This window comes from Brachyhypopomus gauderio, chromosome 5 (genome assembly GCF_052324685.1).
Source record: "Brachyhypopomus gauderio isolate BG-103 chromosome 5, BGAUD_0.2, whole genome shotgun sequence".
In the NCBI taxonomy this organism is placed as follows: Eukaryota; Metazoa; Chordata; class Actinopteri; order Gymnotiformes; family Hypopomidae; genus Brachyhypopomus; species Brachyhypopomus gauderio.
Window position 1 is genome coordinate 33,495,171 of NC_135215.1, and position 25,531 is coordinate 33,520,701.

Consider the following 25,531-nt stretch of genomic DNA (forward strand, 5'->3'; position numbering starts at 1 on the left):
GATTTGTACAATTAATTGTACACATTTTCTTTGTAGGTTTTGTAGCTGAAAAAACGTACTCCATTTTCGATACGTTTCCCCCTCCTGTCGTGAGAGCGATTGTGGCACTTGATAACACAGCAAGCATTCACTATTTCATCGTAATTCGTATTGGATTAAAGTAAAGAAAATTGAGCCTCTTAATTAACCAGTCCCTATTGTAGCTTCTGTGTCCTAAACTCCCATAATGCATTGCGTTTTCGTGTCTGCGGACGTCACGTTCTCATTCTCTATTTAGGACAGCAGGTAAAGCGGGTAACTGTGCGTTCACACCGAAAGCGATAAAATCGTTCTCCGTCGCCGAGTCGGCAGCATCGCGTCGCGTGGGGGCGTGTCCAACATCACGCCTGCATGCAGCACGTGACAGATATGCAAATCACATTTTTAAAGCAGGACGCAGTATTTATTTTAATCTATTGATTACAGGACACACGATTATAAATGAGTGCGTGTATAAAACATAGTGTGTGTATAAAACACATATAGTATATAAACCTAAAATGTTTATGTATTTTTTTTACTTTTTTACCCCAGACCCGAAGATCAAACAGGAATTAAAAAAATCATAACCAATAATAGGGTATACGCTAATTTATTGCAGATGTTTTTTAACAAATGAACAGTATTCCCTCCAAAAATAAACATTTTGTACTGTAAATAAACAGGGACACATCGTAAAGTGCGGGACATCCAGAGACAGCCACTATTAATCTCTCCTCCATTTTGCAATCGGAACAAATAATCAGTAGGAACCAAAGTCAGAGGTGCGGTTTCAGAGGAGGGTGCAAACATACTTTCTGATTGGTAGTCGCCGCCGCGCGTCACTGCTCATTTGCATAAAGTTGAGCCAAGCTCAACTTGTTCGAGAAGGGTAATGCTGCAGGCCGGAGCCCCGGTGGGCGTGGGTAAAGGGCGGAGCATGTGTCAATCATTTTCGAATGCAGCCAATCAGATACTAGACTTTCGTTGTCAATCATTTTTTATTAAGCCAATTATCAGCCAGAGTTAGCTGTCAATCATTTTTTACTGCAGCCAATCATCTTAACAGATCTGCTAAATGAAGGCGGAAACTGCACGGAGAAGCTCTTTAAACAGAAGTATATGCCATTCTTGCACAAAAGTAGCTGAATAAAAACATTAGAAGAGCCATGACTTTAGACATTTTTAAATCAAAGTTTAAAATACTTCTCACTTGTTATTCTGGAACGACAGTTTAATGTTTTTTTCCCTTTATTGCACGTATTGCATCATTTACATCATGTGGCGAGTGTAAATTGTTAGCGGAGGGGAGGTGTAAATGGACACAAATTAAGTATTATTCACTTCGCGTCGCCGCGCCGCGTCGCGTCGCTGGTTGTCGCTCACTCTCATTGAAAATGAATGACTTCCGGTCGCCGTGTCGCTCTCGTCGCTTTCGGTGTGAACGCACAGTGAAGCGATACTTTGGCTTACCATACATTTCAATTCTCGCGTAGTTTCACTCTGTTTTATTGCACAGCTTTTGTCATGAACGGCGCTCCATGAAGTAAACTGGCTCACGTGACACAGTTACCATAGCAGCGACCAAACGCTACAGATATTCTGACTATGGTCACTGGTATTATATTTCTACTTATACGATCTGTTTTATGGCTTATCTAGCTACAAAGATTGTGACTTGTCAAACTTGACTTGACTAGCTGCAGACTAGCAATTTTGATAACTAGCTCATTTTAATCCGCTATTAGCTAATACAGTAATACAGTAACTTAAATTAAACAAGACTTTCTAACTCGGTTTCTAATATTCGCTTCTTAAACTGAAATCATGGCAGAGCCGGGAGCTCCGTGCGATAAACGCTCTGAGTCGGGTAATGTTTTGGAGACAGAGGACATCATGGACGTGCCAAACTTAGAGCAGCTGACCATACAAAGTGGTACGCAAACAGATGTTGTGTTGAAGGACAGTGCTCATGATCACACGGATGCCCAGCAGGCAATACAAGTGGAGGTCCGCACTTCAGAAACGGTGTTGACGTCAGATCAGGATCTACAGGCTGAGTTACCGCATCAGAACCTGTTTCACCAAGGATTTAGTTGGCATGAAAGTGAAATCAAATCAAAACGTGCTGATGCTGGAAATTCAACTGTAACAGGTATTCTAAATTCAACTGTAACAGCGGTATTCTAAATTCGCGAGATTCTTCATCGAGCTAGATGCAATTATAGAAGTTAGTTCCCAGGAAGAATTTTTAAACTGGTTAAAGTATGTCAACCTATACGTTATTACATTTAAAAGTTTTTTCTTTGTATTGTTCTACTGTTGTTGTAAATCTGTTTAACTGGGCCCATACTGATTACTGTAGCCTACTTGATAAAATTTAGTCTAGCAGTCTGTGTTGATAGTCTCTCTCTCTCTCTCTCTCTCTCTCTCTCTCTCTCTCTCTCTCTCTCTCTCCATAATGTCAATGATGTGAGAATTGAACGGCTTTTTTCACGTTATGTTTTTCCAGTTAAAATCTTACTTATGCCAGAGGGAAACATGATGACCATGGCCTTTACCATTGGCCTCACTACCCAGGATCTGAAGAATCATTTTGCCAGTGAGCTGAGAGTACCCTCAGATATCATTCAGATCACTTTAAATGGTAAGTTTATTCAGTATTTGTCCCTGACAAAACCTAAAAAATATATATGTAGTTACTATATCTATTCAAAATTAATGCGGACAAAAGTCTACTTTGCCAAAAGAATTGTTTTATTTCTTCCTTAATATTTTAGCAAAGATGAGTATGAGTGATTTTAGTATGATGAGTATGAGTGGTTTTAGTATGAGTGGTCAGTACAAATCTGTATCGTTATGATTGCCAGGTGAGCCTGTGGAGGACCACCAGACCCTCATGAGTTTGGGCGTGCAGCCACATGGTACAGTCCAATTTGAGATGAGCTCATTAGATCCTGAGAATTACCCCATCAAACCTGTTAAACCACAGCAGGAGTGTGTCATGCCTGATGTCATTACTGTGAGAGTACAGAGAGGTCAGACTGGGCTTTTGTTCTTCAAGTATTACAACAAACATTTGTATAGGGATTTTGGTATCTTTTTGTTGAAGGAAACATGAACTTTTAAGAAACATGATTTTTCTATCTCTCTTTTCTTTCCATTTCTTCCCTCCCTCTCTCTCTCTCTCTCTCTCTCTCTCTCTCTCACACACACACACACACACACACACACACACACACACACACACACTATCTGTCTGTCACCCCCCAGATAAAGACACTTTTCAGGATGTGGTGGTTGAGATAGAAAGAGCCACTCAAAAGAAAGCTTTCCTGGGAGGATATCGCCATAAGCTCACTAAAACTGAGTACCACCACGCTGCAGTACAGACTATGGCAAGGAGAAGGCCTGACAAAGTTGTGGAGAATTTCAGCAGAGATACACAGGTAAAAGCAACAAGAGTGTGTGTATGCTAACAGTATGCTTTGTGAAGCCAAAACACTTTCTCACTTCACCCATATGTCTTCTTTTCTGATCACTGCCTAAGCCTGTAATCTCTCTTCACTAGACAGTGCTGGTGAAGAGCCAAGCTCAACAGTGCAACATCAACACTTGCACTCAGATGACTAAGATTGGCTGCTACATGTCCAACATGAAAGACAAGCTTATCACACCAGGGATCTACATCACAGCAGACGAGTATCACAGCAGGCGCCTAAAAGCTGTGTGTGTTTATATTTTTATGGGCTAGTTATTTTGCCAGTCATGGTTTTGCTTCTAACCACTCATAGTGTGTGTGTGTGTGTGTGTGTGTGTGTGTGTGTGTGTGTGTGTGTGTGTGTGTGTGTGTGTGTGTGTGTGTGTGTTTGTGTGTGTGTGTGTGTGTTCTCAGATAATAACAATACAGACCTACACCAGGCGCTGGCAGGCCAAGAAGATCACTGCTCAGCTGAGGTTGGACAAGGAGCTCTATGTGGCCTGGGCAGAGACAGAGGAGAGGAGGAAAATAGAGGAGAAGGAGGAGCAGATCAGGTCCGAGTACCAAAGGAGAATGAATCCAGAGAAGAAGGAAGACTTTGCCCTACTCTACAATGCACTAGAAAGTAATTATAATTGTGTGTGTGTGTGTGTGTGTGTGTGTGTGTGTGTGTGTGTGTGTGTGTGTGAAGAGCTGAAGGAAGCATGCAGTACTGCATTTATAGTCTGTATGTTGTGTGTTTTGAAATTGGAATGCATAAGCAGTGTATTTGTATGTGACCATGCTCGTGTTCTTTTTGTTTTAGGCTGGAGGCAGGACGAGGTGGAGCGTATTAATGCTACCCTGGGTGGAGCCGAGCGGAAGGCAGCCCTGTGCGCTCTTCTGGAGGAGGAGACCAAACTCATTGCTTCTATAGGATGCCATCGCATTGCTGCTGGAGAGAGGAGCCAGGAGAAGGCAGTGCAAGCTTTTCTCAACAAGGTGAGATCTTCATAACTGCATACGGCACAACGATAAAAATGTATTTAAAAAATGTCAAACAGATAATCTGACACCTTCAATGTGCTTATCCCTGGGGCAGTGTGCTGCCCCTAAGAGATGGCGAGCGTTTGATGGGATGATAACTGAGATGGACACGCCATATACTATTAGGGCTAAAGAACTCCGAGACCTCTACTGCAGCATCAACGTGCACTACCGTAGTCAGGAGGAACGCCTTGATGTGCTGCTGACCCTCAAACACACAGTCAAGGTTGCCTGCTTCTACCCATAGTTTTAATCCTCAGTGACAGCTCGCAAAGACTCATCACTGATCCACTTCAGCTCACATTATGCAGTGGTTCTTCTGTGCTCCATCTGATGACCCATTTTGGCCATGTCTGTGTGTAAACAGGAGCATGACTGTAAGCTGACTAAGCAAATAGTTGAGCTGATTGATAGAGAGGCAGACCTGCTGACCAGGGGTGTGAAGGAGAGTAACCTAGAGGGCCTGAGGAAGAGGATCTCCACACTCTTCCTCCAGTACATCAAAACCCCCACTTTCAACCCTCAGGTGTCCAAAGTGCTAAAGGTATGTACTTGCATGTTAAATCTCCAGCTTGCAAAGTATCTGACAAAGTATCTGGCAAAATCAAGTTTTATTGAAAGAATGCTTTACTAGAGAATCCCTTTATTCACATTTCTCAGAACAGTAACAAGATACAGGATTTAAAAAGTTGCTTTTCAGTTTAATTTCTTCTTTGTCCATCCTATGTTATAGAGAGAAAAGTGTGTGTTTTCCAGTACTATATACTCCTGTTATCTGTTATGAAGGTACCACAGGACCCATCCCAGCTGAGAAAGAACGTCTACATCTGTCGCAGCTGCAGTAGCTACTTGCTGTCCACTGACTTTGCCCTGCCTGCCAACGCACGGGTGGTAGGCCTTTGCCGCCGTTGCTCTGAGCTGGACAATGAAGCACGGCTCAGGGACGACTTCTCCCACTATGAAACCATCCTCAGACGGCTATGCAAGACCGAGCTAGAATACAGCCCAGACTCCAAACTCACGTACCTTCTGCAGGTAGTTTCCGTGTGTGTGTGTGTGTGTGTGTGTGTGTGTGTGTGTGTGTGCAAAGAAAGACACATAAAGAAGGCTTTCAGCTGCAGCATGTCTTCCTTGTCTAAAAAGCCAGTGTATTTTGCAGTAATCACTCTACAATTAACAGCTTTCATGGAACTTTGTTCAGAGTAAAAATGCAGTTTTTAGCACTTGCACCGAAGGTCAGTACTATGGCCTTATTTAGACATGTGCATGACTGTGTTCCCCAATAGAAGCAAGATTTGCGGTACCTGGTTGATGTGGTATGGGGGGCCCAGTCTGTGTTGAGTGCCTGGAACGACCTCCGTGATCTGCTGCTGGTACGTTGGGACAAGCAGTTGGACTGGAGCCCCTGGAACTGCATCCTGCTAACAAAGGACGAGGCAGCTACACATGTCAAATTTGAAAATCTAGAAAAGGTATGTGATTTACAGATCTGAATCTCTCTCAATTCTAGAGACAACTAGAAACTTCTAAATGCTAAATAAGGGTTTGCCTCATATTCAACAATATCCCATATTCAGCTCCTAAACAAATGCAGATGATACCCAATATCATATAGAAATTTAAAATTATAACAAATATAATCTCTACAGAACAAATAAGTAAGCACAGCAATTCAATAAACATTCACTTTGATTGTTGGATCATGTACAGTTATATTTTTACCTTGCTCAAGATCAAATATTCAAGTCTAGATCTATTCACCAAAGCACTTAAGGATGTGTGTTGTGTGTTATGTGTACAATATTGATTGTATACAATATTGATTGATTGATTGAAAAATAGATATACATTCAGCAAACTTATATTAATGAAATTTTTAAGACAGCGGAGGTATTAAAATGCACATTATACTTAAGTGAAGAACTTCTCATTATTAACCAGCAGGTGGCGATACTTGTGACATCACATTGATATTTTCTGGCAATATTGCTGATCATAACATTAGCTCAAAAATGTAAAGCACAGAGTCCTTCGAAATTTTGTCTCAGTTGAGTGCAGACTTTGGCCCATAATGATGTTTATGCTAAGACTTGAATGTTAGCATAAGATAGATAGATAGATAGATAGATAGATAGATAGATAGATAGATAGATAGATAGATAGATAGATAGATAGATAGATAGATAGATAGATAGATAGAAAAACTTAGTACAAAGTCATAGGACAAAGACAGTGCTCTGTAGATGCTCTGTAAAACATTATCTAGAACACCATAGCAGGATGAACTGGATGCTAAAGGTGCTCCAGGAAATCACACCGTGGAGGGGAAGAGCAAGATTGTACAAAATGTTTCCTAGTTTGCTTGTGGTGTCTGGTAAGCTCCACAGCCAGCATACAATTTATGTATTTCTGTATATAAACAGAATATGTTATGACCACACTCTTTTCCAGGCATATGGCACAGTATTTATCCGTAACATCAAGTACAAGCACACACTGGCCCAGAAGTACTTCTCCCAGATCCCAGTTATGGCTGAGTACCTCTGTAATGTCAATTCAAAGAATGCTGCCCGCAGCAACCTACTGGTGACAAAACCCATCACTACGGCAACCAAGCAGCATCTGCAAGACACTACATACAACCCATAAAATGCTCCGAACTATCTATACATTCTTGTCCATATAATACTAGAACTGTTTTAAAGCTCAGAAATACACAAATACATAAATTATTTAAATTTAAACCTGTTACACTAATGACTGAAATTTGTGTTTTGGCTGGTTTAGTGGAAGTGACTCCTTGAATTATTTGGGCATTTGTATGGTATTTTGCATTTTGCAACTTCACTTTAATGTGTACACAGTATCTAGAAATATCTTTTAAACAGTTTTGTAAACACAAAACCCATTTTTTCCTATTCAAAATGGATTTGCTGTTGCTTAATATGTAATATTTCAATTACATCTTTATTGTTAACAGTGCTCTGCTTGTGAAAATGATTATTTCTTCTGTGCCTGACCCATAAACATCAAATGAGTTTTTAAAATATAAAAAATCTATTAAATTTAGACACAGATCAGCAGTACCGAAAGTGCTCTTTGGCCAGGGCTTTTGCCCTCTTAAGTTATAAAATGTGAAAGACATTGCTTCTCAGAAAAGATTTGGAAGGCTTCATTCCTTCTGTGAATTGTTTAATAAATAGTAGATGTTGGAGCTATTCAGCTTTTTCATAGAAAATGTAATAGTTCAAGTGGCCCTAAATATTAAGCAATTATAATATGAAATATGTGAAATATAAAGTAATTATAATACGGAAGTTGAGACATTTAAAATATGCAATTACATCAATTGCTTCTCATTTACTGTACATGAAAATGTTGCTTGATTTGTTAATAATATTGTGTGCAATATTTACCCTAAAAACTTCTGTGTCTTCTGTCTTTAGCATATTTATTTCTGTAAACATGCTGAGAATCAAGATTTTGATCAAATATTCACATAACAATGCAAACAATTGGTAAATTCTTGAGTTCTTCATATCTGATCTTTGCAGACTTGAGGAGTAGCCATTATTACATCACATCATCTCTACTATATCTACTCTCAAAACATTGTGTTCAGCATGATAATTTAAAACAATTAGTTTAATATTTCACATCATTTTCTAAAGCAAAGATATTGATTTAGACATATTGATGATGCACACCAGTAAATCTGCACCTTCATACAAAGTTTCTAATATCTGTTGCTGTTAGCCACTGCCCTTTAAATAAGAAACACTAATCTTTCTAGTTCCATTGGTTCCCATAATATCTATCATGAGATCATGAGATCTATTGTGTCTGTGGTGACCTTTTCTAACAGTAACCTCAATAGAGCCATAATCTCCACGATGACCTACTCTGTCATTTTTATAAATTGAATATCAATGATTCATAAATTAAGCATCACATCTTTGACAAATGGACATGTAAATGTATCAAGTGACATTTATGTCATTGTACGATTAAATATCAGATTGAGTATACAATTGCAGTTTTGAATCTTATCAAGTAAATTGCAAAACAAAGCATTTCAATGTCATGGTACAGCCCCTGACCCCTCCCTTTGGCCTTAGGGCATTTGTATGTGTAGCCTGCATCTGGTTGTGTCCATGTATGTTTTTCTTTTGGGTGTGGTTCAATGTGCATACATTCATCCATCTCACCTGTGTCTCATCTCGTTATTGTCATGTAGCTCACATTGTTGAGTCTGCTTTTTGTTGCATCCCTCACCTTTTGAGTGTTAGTGTTTTCTGTGCTAAACTCCAACTGTGCAGCATTCTAGCTAATAAAGCTCTTGTGAATGCACACTCGTATGGGCTTCCTGCCGACACCCCTCGAGTCACATTCAACTGCTATTAAACAATTCATATAAATAGACCGGCAATTAACCAAGAATGTTATGTTCATAATGTCTGCATTTTATTACCTTATTGGGCAAAAGTGAAACATAGATTAGTAGTTTGAGACAGGCAGAGTTGCTAAATGGACACTGTCATGACACCAAGCTCAGCTCTCACTGAACTCATCACAAGTGCTATGAATTGGCAGAAGAAAAAAACATCATGTATCATATTATCTAAGTTCATTAAGATCATTATTTCAAATGTGCCTAATTTCATAGATAACATTTGAACTCTAATCAAAGCAGCTTTATTGTTAACAGTGCTCTGCCTGTGGAAATGATTATTTCTTCTGTGCCTGACCCATAAACATCAAATGAGTTTTTAAAATATGAAAAATCTATTCAATTTGGACACAGACCAGCAGTACCCAAAGTGCTCTTTGGCCAGGGCTTTTGCCCTCTTAAGTTATAAAATGTGAAAGACATTGCTTCTTAGAAAAGATTTGGAAGGCTTCATTACTTCCGTGAATTGTTTAATAAATAGTAGATGTTGGAGCTTTTTAGCTTTTTCATAGAAAATGTCATTGTTCAAGCGGCCCTAAATATTAGGCAATTATAATATGAAATATGTGAAATATAAAGTAATTATAATACAGAATTTGAGATATTTAAAATATGCTGATTTTGTTTCTCATTTACTGTACATGAAAATGTTTCTTGATTTGTTAATAATATTGTGTGCAATATTCACCCTAATAACTTCTGTCTTCTGTCTTTAGCATATTTATTTCTGTAAATTTCATGCTGAGAATCAAGATTTTGATCAAATATTCACATAACAATGTTCTTCATCTCTGATCTTTGCAGACTTGAGGAGTAGCCATTATTACTCTCTGATATATCTACTCTCAAAATATCTCACATCTATAGTAATTATATATTTTTCACTTTTTCTCTGTTCGCTCTACTTATTGAGAGAATGTCCAGAGAGAATGTCCAGATGTATGTCTCAAGTATGTCTCAAGACACCAGAGAAAACCTTGGATGAACAACGTTTATTTACAATGACAAACCTACACTGCCACCAGACATAACCCACAACACAACTCTATGTACAACCTATTGTAAGGAATGCCACCTGATCTGTCCCTACCAGCCTCACCTGCCACTAATCACCACACTCCCTTTCAGCTATACTTATACACCTTCCCACCACTTCCTAGTCACAAAGTATTGCCGTTCCCATGCAGCATACCGAGCGTTTCTATTACTTGTTCGATCTCTTGTGTTCTGACCCTTGCTTGCTCCCCAGACCTCGCCTCCTGCCCAGCCCTTCTGTACCTCCTGGATTCTGCTCGTCCCGATCACCCCAAGAGAACACTATCGCTATTACTCCTAGTGATAGTGTGTCATGTGCCTTTAAATAAAAGCGGTATACTTCCGCAGTTGTATTCCTCTCTGTCTGGTCAATACATTACAGAAATACTTCGCCTTTACATGGATCCAGCAGAAGTTACCCTTACGACGCTCACCGAGACAGTCCACCAACTCGTGAAGATCGTACAGGACCAAGGAGTCAACATCACTGCACTCCAGGAAGTTGTTCGTCTGGTCACCGCTACTGCGTTACGATGGGTCTCCTTTATTTTATTTTTATTTTAACTTTATTTTACCAGTAAATATCCATTTAGATTGAAAATCTCTTTTTCAGAGGAGGCCTGGCCAAAAGGGCAGCAAACAAATAACACAGCTGCATTTTACACATAAGACAAAATTATTCAAACTCCTTACGAAAATCAAGTGCATGTCATGGAATTGGCCTCAAAAACTCTCAGAATGGATTTAAAAGTATTCAAAGAAATTAACTCAGTTAATTTCCAATCTTTCTGTAACAAGTTCCATGTAGGTGCAGAGAAGACAAAAGCCCTTTTACCCAAGTCTGTTCGGGCAAAAGGGACAGAAAGCAACATATAATCTTGAGAACGGACAGAATATGAATTAACAATTCTCAAACTGACTGAAGTGGAGAGATACATAGGCAGAATTCCCAATATTGCCTTATAAATAAAAGTATACCAATGACACGCCCTCCGAATGGCCAATGCAGACCAACCAGTTCGAGAGTATAATTCACAGTGATGAGTGGACATCTTGCAAGTAGTGATAAACCTTAAAGCAGCATGATAAACAGCATCAATCCTTTGAAGACAATGAGCAGGAGCATTCATGTACAAAATATCTCCATAATCCAATACAGATAAAAATGTTGCACGAACAAGCCGCTTTTTTACATTAAAAGAAAAACAAAGCTTATTTTGAGAATAAAAACTCAATTTTAGCCTCAACTTCTTCAAAAGATTTTCTATATGTGGTTTAAAAGAGAGTGAGTCATCAATTACGACACCCAAATATTTATAAGTGTGAACCACCTCTATTTCTCTGCCCTCTATAGTGGACACTGTGGGAACCTTTTGAGGTAGCGTTTTTCTGCAGGTGAACAACATAAGCTTTGTTTTATCAGGATTAAGAACAAGTTTCAAATGTTTTAGTGAGTACTGAACAGTTGTAAAGGCTTTCTGTAAAGATTTTACAGCATGAGCAAGAGTTGGTCCACAACTGTAAATTACTGTGTCATCAGCATAAAAATGGAGGGTTGCATCGGGTGCATTTAGACCCATATCATTGATATAAATAATGAATAAAAGTGGGCCCAACACAGAACCCTGTGGCACCCCTTTATGAACGGATAAAAATTCAGAACACAAACCATCATGTTTGACACATTGAGACCTATTACTAAGATAGTTTGAGAACCAAGCTACTGACTGTTCTGAAAATCCAGACTGATGCAGTCTAAGTTTCAAAATATCATGATCAACAGTGTCAAATGCTTTTGACAAATCAATGAATAGAGAAGCACATTGTTGTTTTTTATCAGGTGCAACAATAATGTCCTGACCGCTTCCGTAATTTTCTCATGCAGTGTTCTATATATTTCACGTGTCACCCTGCCTGATTCCAGACCGAGCTGCAGAAGGTTTACTTCATCCTGTCATTTCTCACTGGTGTAGCAGGTCCTTGGGGCACAGCGTTGTGGGACTACAAATGACCCAGCTTTCCAGTCTGAGAATCAGTTCATCGCCTTGTTCAGAGCTGTCTTCGATCATCCTGCCAACGGTCGTGACGTTGGAGACCGACTTTACCAAATCCAACAAGGACAACAAAGTGCAGCCAACTATGCGAGCGAGTTCCGCACACTGGCTGCAGGGAGTGATTTGAGTGAATCGGCCCTGAAAACTGTAATCCGCCACGGTCTGAAGACAGATGTACAGGTCGAACTCGCCTGCAGGTGCGAAACCCTCACGTTAACAGAGTTTATCCAGGTTGCTATAAACATCGATAAGTTGTTGAGAACCTACTGTTCTGATAGTGCTGACATTCCCCTCACTACGTCCTGTACACAACCTTCCCATATGTGTGATATGAGTCTTCATACAGCTGATGAATCCATGCATCTGGGCAGATCCCCACTTACGTGCCAACCTTGACTGGCTACCCGAAAAAACCAAGTTAGCCTACCCATACAAAAATCCTGGGGAGGTATAGATACTCACCTGTTGGCTTTAGTTGACTCGGGAGCAGCAGGTGATTTCATAGATCGGGACCTAGCCTACCACCTACACCTCCCCACCTTACCGGTGGATCCTCCCTTGAAGGTGAATTCACTAAATGGACAACCGATAGGTGAGGGTGTGATAACACTTCGTACCTGTCCCATAGAGCTACGAGTAGGCCTGTTCCACAGCAAAATGCAGGAATTTTTCCTCATCTCCACACCGTGAGATCCCATCACACAAAGACAGCTTTCCATGGCTGTCTACACACGATCCAGAAATCTGCTGGAAGAGACGAGAGCTCATATGGTGGAAAACCAGCTGCCTCAGTAAATGCATGCACCTACCACTCCGGTCCTCCTCGATGGAAAGTCCAGACACTCCACAATCCAACGTCGTCCCAGTGCAGTATCGTAACTTCGCTGACGCTTTCAACAAGGACAGCGCCTGTCGTCTGCCTCCTCATTGTACCTGTGATGGTGCAATCGACCTCTTACCTGGAGCCTCCTTACCTCGTAAGACAAAACCTTACCCTCTGTCACATCCTGAAGATCTGGCGATGGAGTCTTATATCACAGAAGCTCTGCAGAAGGGGTTTATTTGACATTCCACTTCTCCGGTGGGGGCTAACGTGTTCACCAAGCTGAATTTACTGAGCACTTACAACCTGATCTGTATAAGAGAGGACGATGAGTGGAAGACTGCCTTTGTTACTGCAGAGGGCACTATGAGTACCTAGTAATGCCGTATGGACTGACAAACAGCCCCTCCGTATTCCAAACATTCATGGATGAGGTCTTCCGTGACATGATTGATAATTTTGTGTTTGTTTATATTGACGACATCCTGATTTACTCCCCTTCTGTCTCAGAACACGTCCAACACGTCTCTGTGGTGCTACCACGCCTATGGGAGCATAATCTTTATGTAATGGCGGAGAAATGTGAGTTTCATCCCTCCTCGATGACGTTTCTGGGGTGTACTCTTTCTCCTGGTCAGATCTCCATGAATACAGAAAAGGTGGAGGCTGTCACGAAGTGGCCGACGCCCCGCTCCACAAAAGAACTACAGAGATTCCTGGGTTTTGCTAACTTCTGCCGCCGTTTTCATCCGAGGATTCAGTGAGTTAGCAGCTCCTCTCACTAACCTCTTAAAGGGTGGTAGAAATCAGTATTTCACCTGGACCGCCGAAGAGGAATGTGCGTTCTCACTCCTCAAGAAGGCTTTCAGGAACGCTTCATTTCTGCATCTTCCCGACCCCCAGCTCCAGTTCATCGTGGAAGTTGATGCCTCAGAGGTAGGAGTGGGCGCTGTTCTCTCAGGGGGAGGGGGGCAGGGGAACCCACCTAAGTTATACCCCTGCGTCTACTTTTCCAGGAAATTGACACCCGCTGAGATTAATTATGATGTTGGTAACCGAGAACTCCTGGCCATCAAGCTCGCCCTCGAGCAATGGCGTCACTGGTTAGAAGGAGCGGAGCATCCCTTTATAGTTTATACTGACCACAAAAATATTGAATACTTGAAGTCAGCCAGACGCCTAAACCTGCGACAAGCCAGGTGGGCACTGTTTTTTTCCCGTTTTCGCTTCACTGTGTCTTACAGACCTGGATCAAAGAATGTCAAGGCTGACACTCTCTCACGGATCAATGAGAAGGACGAGGCAGTCAAAGTACCTGAGCATATTCTGCAAGATTCCTGCTTCCTCGCAGCCATACGATAGGAAGTACAAGAAGAATTAGACGAGGCTTTACGCACTAATTCTAGTCCAGAGGAATGCCCTGAGGCCCAGAGGCCCAGACCGCCATTGTCTTCCTGCTTTAATTTATTACCCGGGACAGAGGGTATGGCTATCAACCCGAGACCTAAACCTGAAACACCGAAGCAAAAAACTTAGCCCACGATACATTGGACAATTTAAAGTACTCAGCAGAGTCAACGCAGTAACATATAAATTTCTTTTACCTACACACTACCGCATTAACTCTGTCTTCCACGTCTCTGTCCTGAAGCTGGTTCACTACAGACCGTTCACCACTCCCCCAGTATCTACCAGTCCTCCGGACCGTCTGGACATCGACGGTCGACCTACCTATATAGTCCAGGAACTGTTGGAATCCCGACGTCGGTGAGGAGGACTCCAGTACTTGGTTGACTGTGAAGGATATGGCCCCGAGGAACGTGCCTGTATTCCGGTGAGGGATGTTCTCTGCCCCTCTATGATTGCGGATTTCCACGCTACACACCCTAACTTTCATGACCCCTGGCGCAGCGGTCGACCCCCGGCTCGTCATAGAGCGTCAGGAGACGCTCCTTTGAGGGGGGGTACTGTAAGGAATGCCACCTGATCTGTCCTTACCAGCCTCACCTGGCACTAATCACCACGCCCCCTTTCAGCTATACTTATACACCTTCCCACCACTTCCTAGTCATAAAGTATTGCCGTTGCCATGCAGCACACTGAGCGTTTCTATTACCTGTTGGATCTCTTGTGTTCTGACCCTTGCTTGCTCCCCAGACCTCGCCTCCTGCCCAGCCTTTCTGCACCTCCCGGATTCTGCTCTCCCGTTATGACCCTGGACCGTCCCGATCACCCCAAGAGAGCGCTATCGCTATTACTCCTAGTGATAGTGATTCATGTGCCGTTTTCTGTACACGTGATTCCTTTAAATAAAAGCGGTATACTTCCGCAGTTGGATCCCTCTCTGTCTGGTCAATACGTTACACCTGTATACAAGTACTCACAGGTACCACACAGATATGAGAATGAAGGAGGAGTAACTGAATAAAAAGAGTAACTAAACCTTAACTAATCTAATCTACATATATACATACTATTCTCCACTTACTAACTCCTACCGAAATTACAGGGGATGGCGACCTCCGCTTACCTAGTGCATATATCCATAAAGGTACGTGTTGCATGATTTAGGTGTGCACACGTACTTCCCTGTTCCCAAATCTAGTGGCTCCGCCTCTCCCGCAAGAGTGCCAAGGGGTTTTTTCGCCTGTAACCGTTTTACAGTCCTTGAGTAAACCTAATTACCAATATGTGTAGGAGAACCACAGATAGCCAGATAGTAGCAAAAATAAAGCACATACAGTAAGCAAATGGGCCAGAACAGACAACATCGAAAACACACAGAGTACTCCTCTCTTTCTGTTCGCTCAATCACGTGCCCTCTCTCTCTCTCTCTCGGCTCTTGGTAAGCAACACGCAACCTGCTCATATATCTGTAGCTCCGCCCCATGCTCCCATGGTGCGATAGGCAGCATCCAACAGGAACCTGGTGAACGCAAGAGAAACACACCCACACACACACATACACAGAGAAACTCAGACAGGCACAAGTCAGGCACATAACAGTTCCTAATGGCAGTCAAGGTACCTCTGGCTAGCACATGGACGTCTGTGCGGCCCTCCAAAGAAATGCTTCCCCACACCATTACTGACCCACTGCCAAACCAGTCATACTGGAGGATGTTGCAGTCAGCAGAACGTTCTCCACGGCATCTCCAGACTCTCATCCCTGAAGAGCATAGAGCGCCAATGGTGAATCTGCCAATCTTCGTGTTCTGTGGCAAATGCCAATCGCCCTGGACACGGTAAATCTGTGGACACGGTAAAGCACCAAAATGTACTTCTCTCAAAGTACTGGCCAGAAGAATCTCCCCCTTCCTCTGAGGAAGAGGATATGGCATGCAAGAAGGGTAGAGGACACCTCTATGGGGAGCTACACCCCTTCTGAGGGAGACATGGAGGCAGAGAAGGAAGGACCGCCTGAACCGGGGCACTGAGGAACAATGTGCATCCCCAAGGGTCCCCCCCCGGAACCCGAATGATGCTGCCTGCTGCAGCTCCTACAGCCCCAGTGGCGCCACATCCACTGCCCGCGATGCTACCGGGAGGGCATTTGGGGCTCCCGTTTATGTTTATGCCTGTGTGTGTTCCAGTGTGTTTGTCTGTTTCCATGTTTCTCCCAGTATCCTGGTTTCGGCTTGCCCAACGTTGTGGGTCCAGGACTTTACTGTTGCGCTGGGTGCTCTGGGAGTAGCTGCTCCTGGTTGGGGGGGGTCTGTCACGGTACAGCCCCAGACACCTCCCTTAGGGCGTTTGTATGTGTAGCCTGCGCCTGGTTGTGTCCATGTATGTTTTTCTTTTGGGTGTGGTTCAATGTGTGTATGTTCATCCATCTTACCTGTGTCTTATCTCGTTAATGTCATGTAGCTCACTTTGTTGAGTCTGCATTGTGTTGCATCCCTCACCGTTTGAGTGTTGGTGTTTTTTGTGCTAAACTCCAACTGCCCAGCATTCTAGCTAATAAAGCTCTTGTGGATGCATCTGGGCATCCTGCCGTCACCCCTCGCGTCACATTCAACTGCTATTAAACAATTCATATAAATAGACTGGCAATTAACCAAGAATGTTATGTTCATAATGTCTGCATTTCATTATCTTATTTATTATCTTATTATCTTATTTGGCAAAAGTAAGAGACAGATTAATAGTTTGACAGGGAGAGTTGCTAAATGGATACTGCCATGACACCAAGCACAGCTGTCCCTGAACGTTTTATTACTCATCATAAGTGCTATGAATTGGCAGAAGAAAAAACTTATCATGTATCATATTATCAAAGTTAAACATCATTATTTCAAATGTGCTTAATTCCACAGAAAACATTTGAACTCCAAACAAGGAAACTTTCTTTATTGTTGACAGTGCTCTGCCTGTGAAAATGATAATTTCTTCTGTGTCTGACCCATAAACATTAAATGAGTTTTTTTTAATATGAAAAATCTATGAAATTGGACACAGACCAGCAGTACTGAAAGTGCTCTTTGGCCAGGGCTTTTGCCCTCTTAAGTTATAAAATGTGAATGACATTGCTTCTTAGAAAAGATTTGGAAGGCTTCGTATCTTCTGTGAATTGTTTAATAAATAGTAGATGTTGGAGCTTTTTAGCTTTTTCATGGAATAAAAGTTACTTAACTTTTGTTGTTTAGCCCTCCACAGTTGAATTCATAAATATAGTGTTTGCAATCTGGAGACACGCTGCAATTTAATTTTTTACCCTACAAATATTTCAGCTGTATGTGCTGGGAAAAAATGATTGGTAATGATGATTAGCAGTATTCTCTTCAGACTTTGAACTTAGAAGATTTCATGCAAGGTTCTTATCATCGACCTCAAAGACAATAAGGAAATATTCTAAAACAGTTGGAAAACTGATCAATGTAGCATGAAGAAATTATTATATACATTTATTTCCAGGAGTTGTCAATTTACATTCTTCCATAGTTTCCAAACCTTTGTTACTTCTCATCTTGCATCTATGTGAGCCTAACAATATTCATTGTTAGGACAGTTCTTTATAGAAACTATTATTACAACAAATATAACAATTATTAATTATTACATAAAAACAATCTGTGTGAGTTGGGCTCACCATTTTCCACCTTTGTAGCTAGATGATCAAGGGTATACTTAATTATATGAATTTCTAAATATAATATATTAGATTAAATCAGATTAGACAAAATATGACAAATTAAGGAAAAGAATGGACAGGGAAAACTTGTAAAACGGTTATAAGAATAGACCATAATGAACATGGAGCGATCACATGCATTGACACAAGTAGATGATTTATTATTTTCCAGGGTAACAGGGGTTGCATTTTCAACTCAAACTAATACTGGCAAGGCAGGATGATGGTATTCATTGTCTCCAGTCCGTCCAAAAGCTATCTCTCACGGCAAGAGAAACATCAACATGCATAATGTGCTGTCATGCATTGGGTTTGTGATTTTTGGATGACACAGTTATTCTTTAACGCTGCCTGCGAAAAAAATCATCCATGCTTTAGGAGAAAAGTGTGCAGAGACCAAGTTTGGTTCTAGGACAAATAGTCTGAGAAGGCTGCTAGTTCTCAGAAGAGAGAGCAGAAGTCTACAATCTCAGCATGCTAGGGTTTCATAATACACAGAGATCAGTATGTTACTGTATCCCTCAATCATCTTAACTGATGATTGTGGAGATTCTGAAATAATTTAGCTGAATCTCTGATGCACAAAAGCTCAAAACAATTAAAAATACAGTAACAAACACTGATAACGTAATAAAATATTTATGTAAACTATCATACTAAAACATTTAATGTTCAACCCATGATACAGACACATAATAAAATATTTTAAACACAGATGTCAGATACTGAGTCCATAGTAGTTTCATTTGTGTCACTGGGGTCAGACCGTCTCAAAGTGGTATGGTTCCCTGAATGTTAAAGCTTAATCTACGGAGTCATAATTTTATGGCTGGCTGGAGGTGAGCCAGTCACAGCATGAATATGGGTTAAGGGTACTGCCAGGTCAAAGATTAGTCACTGGTTGCATATTTAAGCCCCTTTAGGACACAAACTGCAAGATGTTACCCTGTTCAGCCACACAATGAGGGACGTTACCGGAGGACTATGGAGCTATCGGAATCTTCTCATCATCATTCTCACGCCACTGTTAATCCTACCACTGCCTCTCATCCTCCAGACACAGGTTAGAGTACAAATACACAAAGGCACCAGGTGAACAAGGTAATCAAAAACCATAATGTAAGTTGGTAGTAAAAACATAGTAAATGTACAATATTGTATATTCTGTACTTTTAAGAGTGGCAACATTTGAAAAAGAGTAGTTACTTGCAAGAAAATACCTAATTTCTTACGTAGGGATCATTCGGAGCTATATATGACTCATAAAACTTGAGAAGCATTATTTTAGTGTAAATGACAGTATGCAGTATATGTTCATAAACAGTTGATTGCATTCATCCTGAACTCACATTCTGAAGAAGGTAATTTAAAATTGCCACAAAACTATAATGGGCTGACCTTTCAAAGCACAGACATATTCACAACTTGAACCACCAATTACACTGATTGCAGATTCAGTTCATGCAGTCTTTGCAAATGTTGAGTAGTGCCATTCTTTCACCTGTTTTCACAATATAAGAGTTTATAATGAATTTACATTCGACTACCGGTAATTAATTTAATCACACCACCTTGGCACAGTATGGTGACACATGTATGGTGTACAGTACAAGATTATGGTTTTGACTAACCCATTTCTAAATGGATTTTCGAATGAAACTCAAACCTTACTATCCAACTGTGTGCTTTCACACCTGAGTGGACATACTGTAAATGCTTTGTTGTAAACCTTGCAGGTGGCTCAGTGTGCTTACACCCTGCTGCTCATGGCTGTGTTCTGGATGACCGAGGCATTGCCTCTGTCTGTGACTGCCCTTCTTCCAGCGCTGTTCTTCCCCTTGTTTGGCATTATGAAGTCCTCAGTGGTAACTTTTACTAGCCACTTACAAAACATGTAAAAAAAAAAAATACATTTACTCCATAGATGCCATTATTGATATTGCATGCTTTAGAAATTGAACTGTGGGATACCACTACTGCATTATGATGCTCAAATATGCATTTCCACAAAATCCAGTGTACCTTTTCCATTAACTCATTTTTCTATACAGGTTGCAACAATGTATTTCAAAGACTTTCACTTGTTACTGCTGGGAGTCATCTGCCTTGCAACATCCATTGAGAAGTGGGGTCTCCACCGCAGAATTGCCCTTAGATTGGTCACTTTGATCGGAGTCAATCCTGCCATGTAAGTCTTCTTTATCTTCTCATTTTCTATCCTCATTCCCTCTCTCTCCTGCAGGTAATATGAATATATTAGATATTAAGCACCTCTCAGTTGAGGTATTGTATTGCATGCCTTTTGCTATTAAAAAAAAAAGTCCTATGTGAGAAATTACTGGTTATAGGGATTTCTGACAAGAGGTTACAGAATGTCCAGGTCCTAAGCTGCTGCATGGTCAGATTTGCATGCTGTGTCTCACTGCAGGTTAATGCTGGGCTTCATGGTAGGTTCTGCCTTCCTCTCAATGTGGTTGAGCAACACATCCACAGCAGCTATGGTGATGCCTATAGCGGAGGCAGTGATGCAGCAGGTCATGAGTGCGGAGGGCGAGGTCAGTAAGCACCAGGAGATAGCAGTGAACAGCATCTACAATCTCACCCTGCAGCTGGAAGGTGGTGAGTTACTCAGACAGTTTCTAACAATAATTAAGCCTCGTTGTTTTTCACATGCTTTTAAACCATGACCTATTTTTGGCTTTCACAGACGATGAGAAACAGTGTGAGAGGGACAAAGATATGAACAGGTAATCAAGATAAACTTCTAGTTTCTAAGTTATGCACTTTTTAATTATGGATTGTATTTGTTACATGTATTATAGTTTTTATAAATTATGTTTTAATCCATATAGCACAATGCCAGAGAGTATTAGTGTCCCTGAGGATGATAACGCAACAGAGGTAAGTTTCAAACATATTTGAAAACTAAATATTTGTCTGCAGAATTATGCTCCCATGTCTATGAGAATACATTTAAATGCAAAACAGCTTGCTTGTAACTCATTTACAGTCACTCGCTCATACACTCTCATTTAAACTCTCACTCACTCACTCACTCACTCACTCACTCACTCACTCACTCACTCACTCACTCACTCAATTCCTCACTCACTCACTCACTCACTCACTCACTCATTTCCACTCTCACTCACTCACTCACTCACTCACTCATTCACTCAGTGACACACACACACACACACACACACACACACACACACACACACACACACACACACACACACACACACACACACACACATACACATACACACATTGAACCCTTTTGGAAATGCTGTCTACAAGGTTTAGGAGTGTGTTTATGGGGATTTTTGACCATTCTTGGACGAGAAGGCCTGGCTCTCAGTCTCCAAGGCCTGGCTCTAATGGTCTCCTCTCCATGTCTTTATGAACCTTGCTCTGTGTACTGGTGCACAGTCATGTTGGAAGAGGAAGGGGCCAGCTCCAAATGGTTCCCACAAAGTTGGGAGTATGGAATTTTCCAAAATGTCTTGCTATACTGAAGCATTGAGATTTCCTTTCTTTGGAACTAAGGAGCCAAGCTCAGCTCCTGAAAAACAACCCCACACCATAATCTCCCCTCCACCCCTCCACCACTTCGCTCAATGCAGTCAGACAAGTACAGTTCTCCTGGCAACCTCCAAACCCAGACTCGTCCATCAGATTGCCAGATGGCAAAGCATGATTTGTCACTCTCAGAGATGGGGACTCGAGTTTGGGACTCGGACTCGAGTCGCACTTAAGTCGCATATACAGTGACTCAACTTAGACTTGCATTCAAAAGACTTCTAACTCTACTTGGAATCGTGATTTGAGACTCGTGAACAATCTTTTATTTGTAATGTTCTTTTGTGTTTCATTTGACAACCTTTTCTCCGCCTGTCTGAATGCTTTTTACTTCCCGCTGACGTAACATTTTCGGCGCGCTGACCCTCGCGCCGGTCGCGACGCGTCAAGTATTTCGCAAGTGACCGTTGCGCGCGACTCCGCACACCTCACGCGAACCTGGCGCTGCGCACGCCGCAAAACATCGCGATCATGGCGGCGCTGGTGAGGACGCTCGCTTCTGTTCCACCATTCATAATACGTTTTGGGTACAAAACAAGTACAAGTAGCAAATAGAAGAGCAGCAAACTGCAGCGTGTGTGGCATAAAAATACAGGACGCTGGTTCCACCACATCTAATTTTATTCGCCACCTGAAAACCCACCCGGAAAGGTTAGTCACTGCCTGAAAGGTTATTAGCAATATTGCAATATTGGTATTGACTTGCCACTAGTGCACCAGTAGAGAGGGTGTTCAGTCATGGAGGCCTCATAATGCGCCCTCACCGAGCCAGGCTAAGTGCAAGTACCCTGTCAATCCTGATCTTTTAAAAATGTAATGCGTTAGTTGCATAAACATTTTCCTTGTATTGGACACTGAAAGACACCTTGAAGTTCAAATAGATTGTGTTTGATCCAGTTCATTAGGAGACAAATAGTTGTTGCTGCAGGGCTTTTTATGTCAGAATCATTATTATTGTAAAATTTGAATTCTGTTTTTAATTTTTATTTTATAATCACTAATTTGGTTGCTATTTTCTTTATATGCAGACCTTTCATATATATAGTTAAAAATGTGATTTTTTAATTTCATAGCCCTCCTTTATCTTCTAGAACAAAATATAGCAGATGCTCTACTGAAAGAAGAGAATATTGTATCCAGAAAAATGTCAGTTTTGTAAGAAAAATACTTTTTGGAGAAAAATACGGATTCAAAATTGATCTGGAAAACATTTGTGTGTGCGTGCACACTTTTAAAAATTGTATTTCTTCATTTACCAGTTTAAGCTATTATACATCAGAACTGTCATAACAGACCATTACAACTATACAGTGATTTGCGACTACAATGTCACTCAAATATTTGGGACTTGACTTGGACTTGAGAACAAAGACTTGAGACTTGACTTAGACTTGAGATCAAAGACTTGAGACTTGACTTGGACTTGCAAAAAATGACTTGTGAGCATCTCTGGTCACTCCATAGAACGTGCCTCCACTGCTCTAAAGTGGCGGTATGCTTTACACCACTGCATCCAACGCTTTACATTGCACTTGGTGATGTATGGCTTGGATGCAGCTGCTCGACCAACTCCATGAAGCTCTCTGCGCACTGTTCTTGAGCTAATCTGAAGGCCACGTGAAGTTTGGATGTCTGTAGTGATTGACTCTGCAGAAAGTTGGCGACCATTTTGCACTATGCACTTCAGCATCCGCTCTGTCAGTTTACGTTGCCTACCACTTCGTGGCTGAGTTGCTGTCATTCCCAAACACTTCCATTTTCTTATAATACAGCTGATGTGACCAACAGGAAAACCAAAAAGGCCAGGGAAGAAACTGGCAGCCAGAGGCGGAGAACGTCAAACAAAAATCTTCCTAAGGGCGAGTGAACGTGTACCAAAGAGAAAGGCTGACTTGCAAGAATTCACGTGGTGGCATCAGACAACTCAGCAGAGACATTGCAACTGTCTTCCTTAAATAGGAGGGAGGATAGCTGCCGGTCATCACTGCTCTGTCGGGAACTGACTCGCGACTCCTGTGGCGGCAGGCAGGGGGAGCCCTGGAGCCAGCCCTGACAGCTGGCAGTTGACTGTGGAATATTTAGGAGCAAGGAAATTTCATGACTGGATTTGTTGCACAGGTGGCATCCTATCACAGTTCCATACTGGAATTCACTGAGCTCCTGAGAGTAACCAATTCTTTCACAAATGTCTACATGACTAGGTGCTTAATTTTGTACACCTGTGACCATGGAAGTGATTGGAACACCTGATTCCGATCATTTGGATGGGCGAGCAAATATCTTTAGCAATATAATGTGTGTGTGACGGTAGGTGCGGCGTGAAGGACGAGACACAGAATCCCTCGGTTGCAGCAAACGTCACTTTACTTTCGCTTACAATTATTGCGCAATAGCGCACGTAGAACACAAACAGCACACAGAGACGTGTAAACCTTAGACAACGACGCGCGAGCGCACATTAAATAGACAGACCACATTAGCCCCATGTGATTACGAGACGATTCACAGGTGAGACAGATTATCACGCGACATAGCCCTCACCACGGAGTTTCACAGACGCAGACAAAGCACGTGGACAACGTTAACACACGCCCAAAAGGGAGGGGCCGGGGTCCTCAACGTGACAGACGCCCTCTCCAAGGGCACTACCCGTCCCGGGGTGCCAACAGGACCGAGTGCCCCGAACCCACGACGATGGGCGGATCCGACGCGCTCAGTCCTGCGTCTGGGAGGTGACTGCCCTCAGTGAAGCGTCCGCCACGGACCGCCTAGAACACCCTCCCTGGGAACACAGGGGAAAAGACGTTAGACAACAGCACGGTCACAAACACACAAACAGGCACGCTTACACACATAGACACAAACGGAAAGAGGGGGTTAGGTACACATACGGGTAGACTTACTAACACCGAAACAGACAAACATGTAACAGGCACCAGGCTACACGCCAGGAGGAGAGAGATGAGGAGAGAGAGGTCGGGAGCTGCAGGTGTCGCGACGAACGGCCCTCCTCCAGCCTTTGCTGCGAAACCTCCACCCGGTGCAGCGCGGCTGGCGGACGCGCCCGGTGCAGCGCGGCTGGCGGACGTGCCCGGTGCAGCGCGGCTGGCGAACGCACCCGGTGGGCCGTATGGAAGTTCCCTGTTGGTCTCCATCTTTTCCTCCATCGCCTCACTGCCGTGGCTCCAGCTCATGGGCTGCCCCGAGCTGCCACCCCGGGAACAGTCCATGTCGCTAGCTTGGGAGCGCTCGGGGGATGAGCCCGCCTCTGGACTCCACCTCCTTTTCACCGTCCCGGCGGACAGTTCCAAGGGGGGAGGGCTCTCCTCCTCCTCCTCGGTGTAGGAGCCCTCGGACTGAGGGTACTCCCCGTTCTCCTCCTCTTCCCCACCGTCGTCATCGGGGTATGTGGAGCACTCCGACGGGGGTACTCCTCCTCGTCGTACTCCTGCTCCTCGCCTTCCTCCACGGTGGTAGAGGGACCTACGGGCGGAGGGAGGTAGTCCTCTTCCTCGGACTCCTCCTCCTCCTCTTCCCCTTAGTTGACGGTGGACGCGTCGTCTAACGATGGGGGGTAGTCCTCTCCCTCTCCACCGTAGTCCACCGTGGAGGCGTCGTATAACGACGGAGGGTAGGCCTCCCCCTCATCGTCCAGCTCCTCCTTCTCGCCTGGGGAGTCCCCCTCCCCAAACTCGCTCTCGGGGTACTCTCCGTCCCGCAGAGCGCAAAGGAGCCCACCCGCAGGGGTGAGGGATCCCTGGATGAAGAGGGGTGGTACTTCCCCCAAAGCCGCACCGCCTCCTGGCGGAGCTTCTCCGCTGCCTCGGGGTCGTGGTGCACCCGCGCCTGACGCAGCAGGGACGCACAGATCGGGTCCTCCTCGAGCTGCGCCAGCGTCGGTGTGGTTCCCTGGTGCGGGGGTGTGTTC

General features: G+C 42.8%; 1 protein-coding gene across 4 annotated transcripts in view; it reads left to right on the top strand.

Moving 5' to 3' along the window:
- Positions 1–1,581: 1,581 nt before the first annotated feature.
- The window catches only part of slc13a1 (solute carrier family 13 member 1), a 30,413-nt gene continuing 6,463 nt past the window's right edge, over positions 1,582–25,531 (top strand). The window contains exons 1-12 of one of the 4 annotated variants that reach the window (XM_077007303.1): positions 1,582–2,173; positions 2,531–2,665; positions 2,889–3,056; positions 3,292–3,467; positions 3,590–3,745; positions 3,914–4,124; positions 4,305–4,480; positions 4,581–4,751; positions 4,893–5,069; positions 5,312–5,560; positions 5,812–5,997; positions 18,933–19,063. In XM_077007303.1, coding sequence (XP_076863418.1) covers positions 1,846–2,173; positions 2,531–2,665; positions 2,889–3,056; positions 3,292–3,467; positions 3,590–3,745; positions 3,914–4,124; positions 4,305–4,480; positions 4,581–4,751; positions 4,893–5,069; positions 5,312–5,560; positions 5,812–5,997; positions 18,933–18,941 — 2,142 coding nt within the window. In that variant the 5' untranslated portion in view covers positions 1,582–1,845 and the 3' untranslated portion in view covers positions 18,942–19,063. Of the gene's footprint in view, positions 2,174–2,197; positions 2,284–2,530; positions 2,666–2,888; positions 3,057–3,291; positions 3,468–3,589; positions 3,746–3,913; positions 4,125–4,304; positions 4,481–4,580; positions 4,752–4,892; positions 5,070–5,311; positions 5,561–5,811; positions 5,998–6,976; positions 8,987–18,932; positions 19,082–19,754; positions 19,884–20,069; positions 20,207–20,446; positions 20,638–20,725; positions 20,766–20,870; positions 20,920–25,531 lie in introns of those variants that run through there. The other 3 variants (XM_077007302.1, XM_077007304.1, XM_077007305.1) reach the window with 3 other exon arrangements.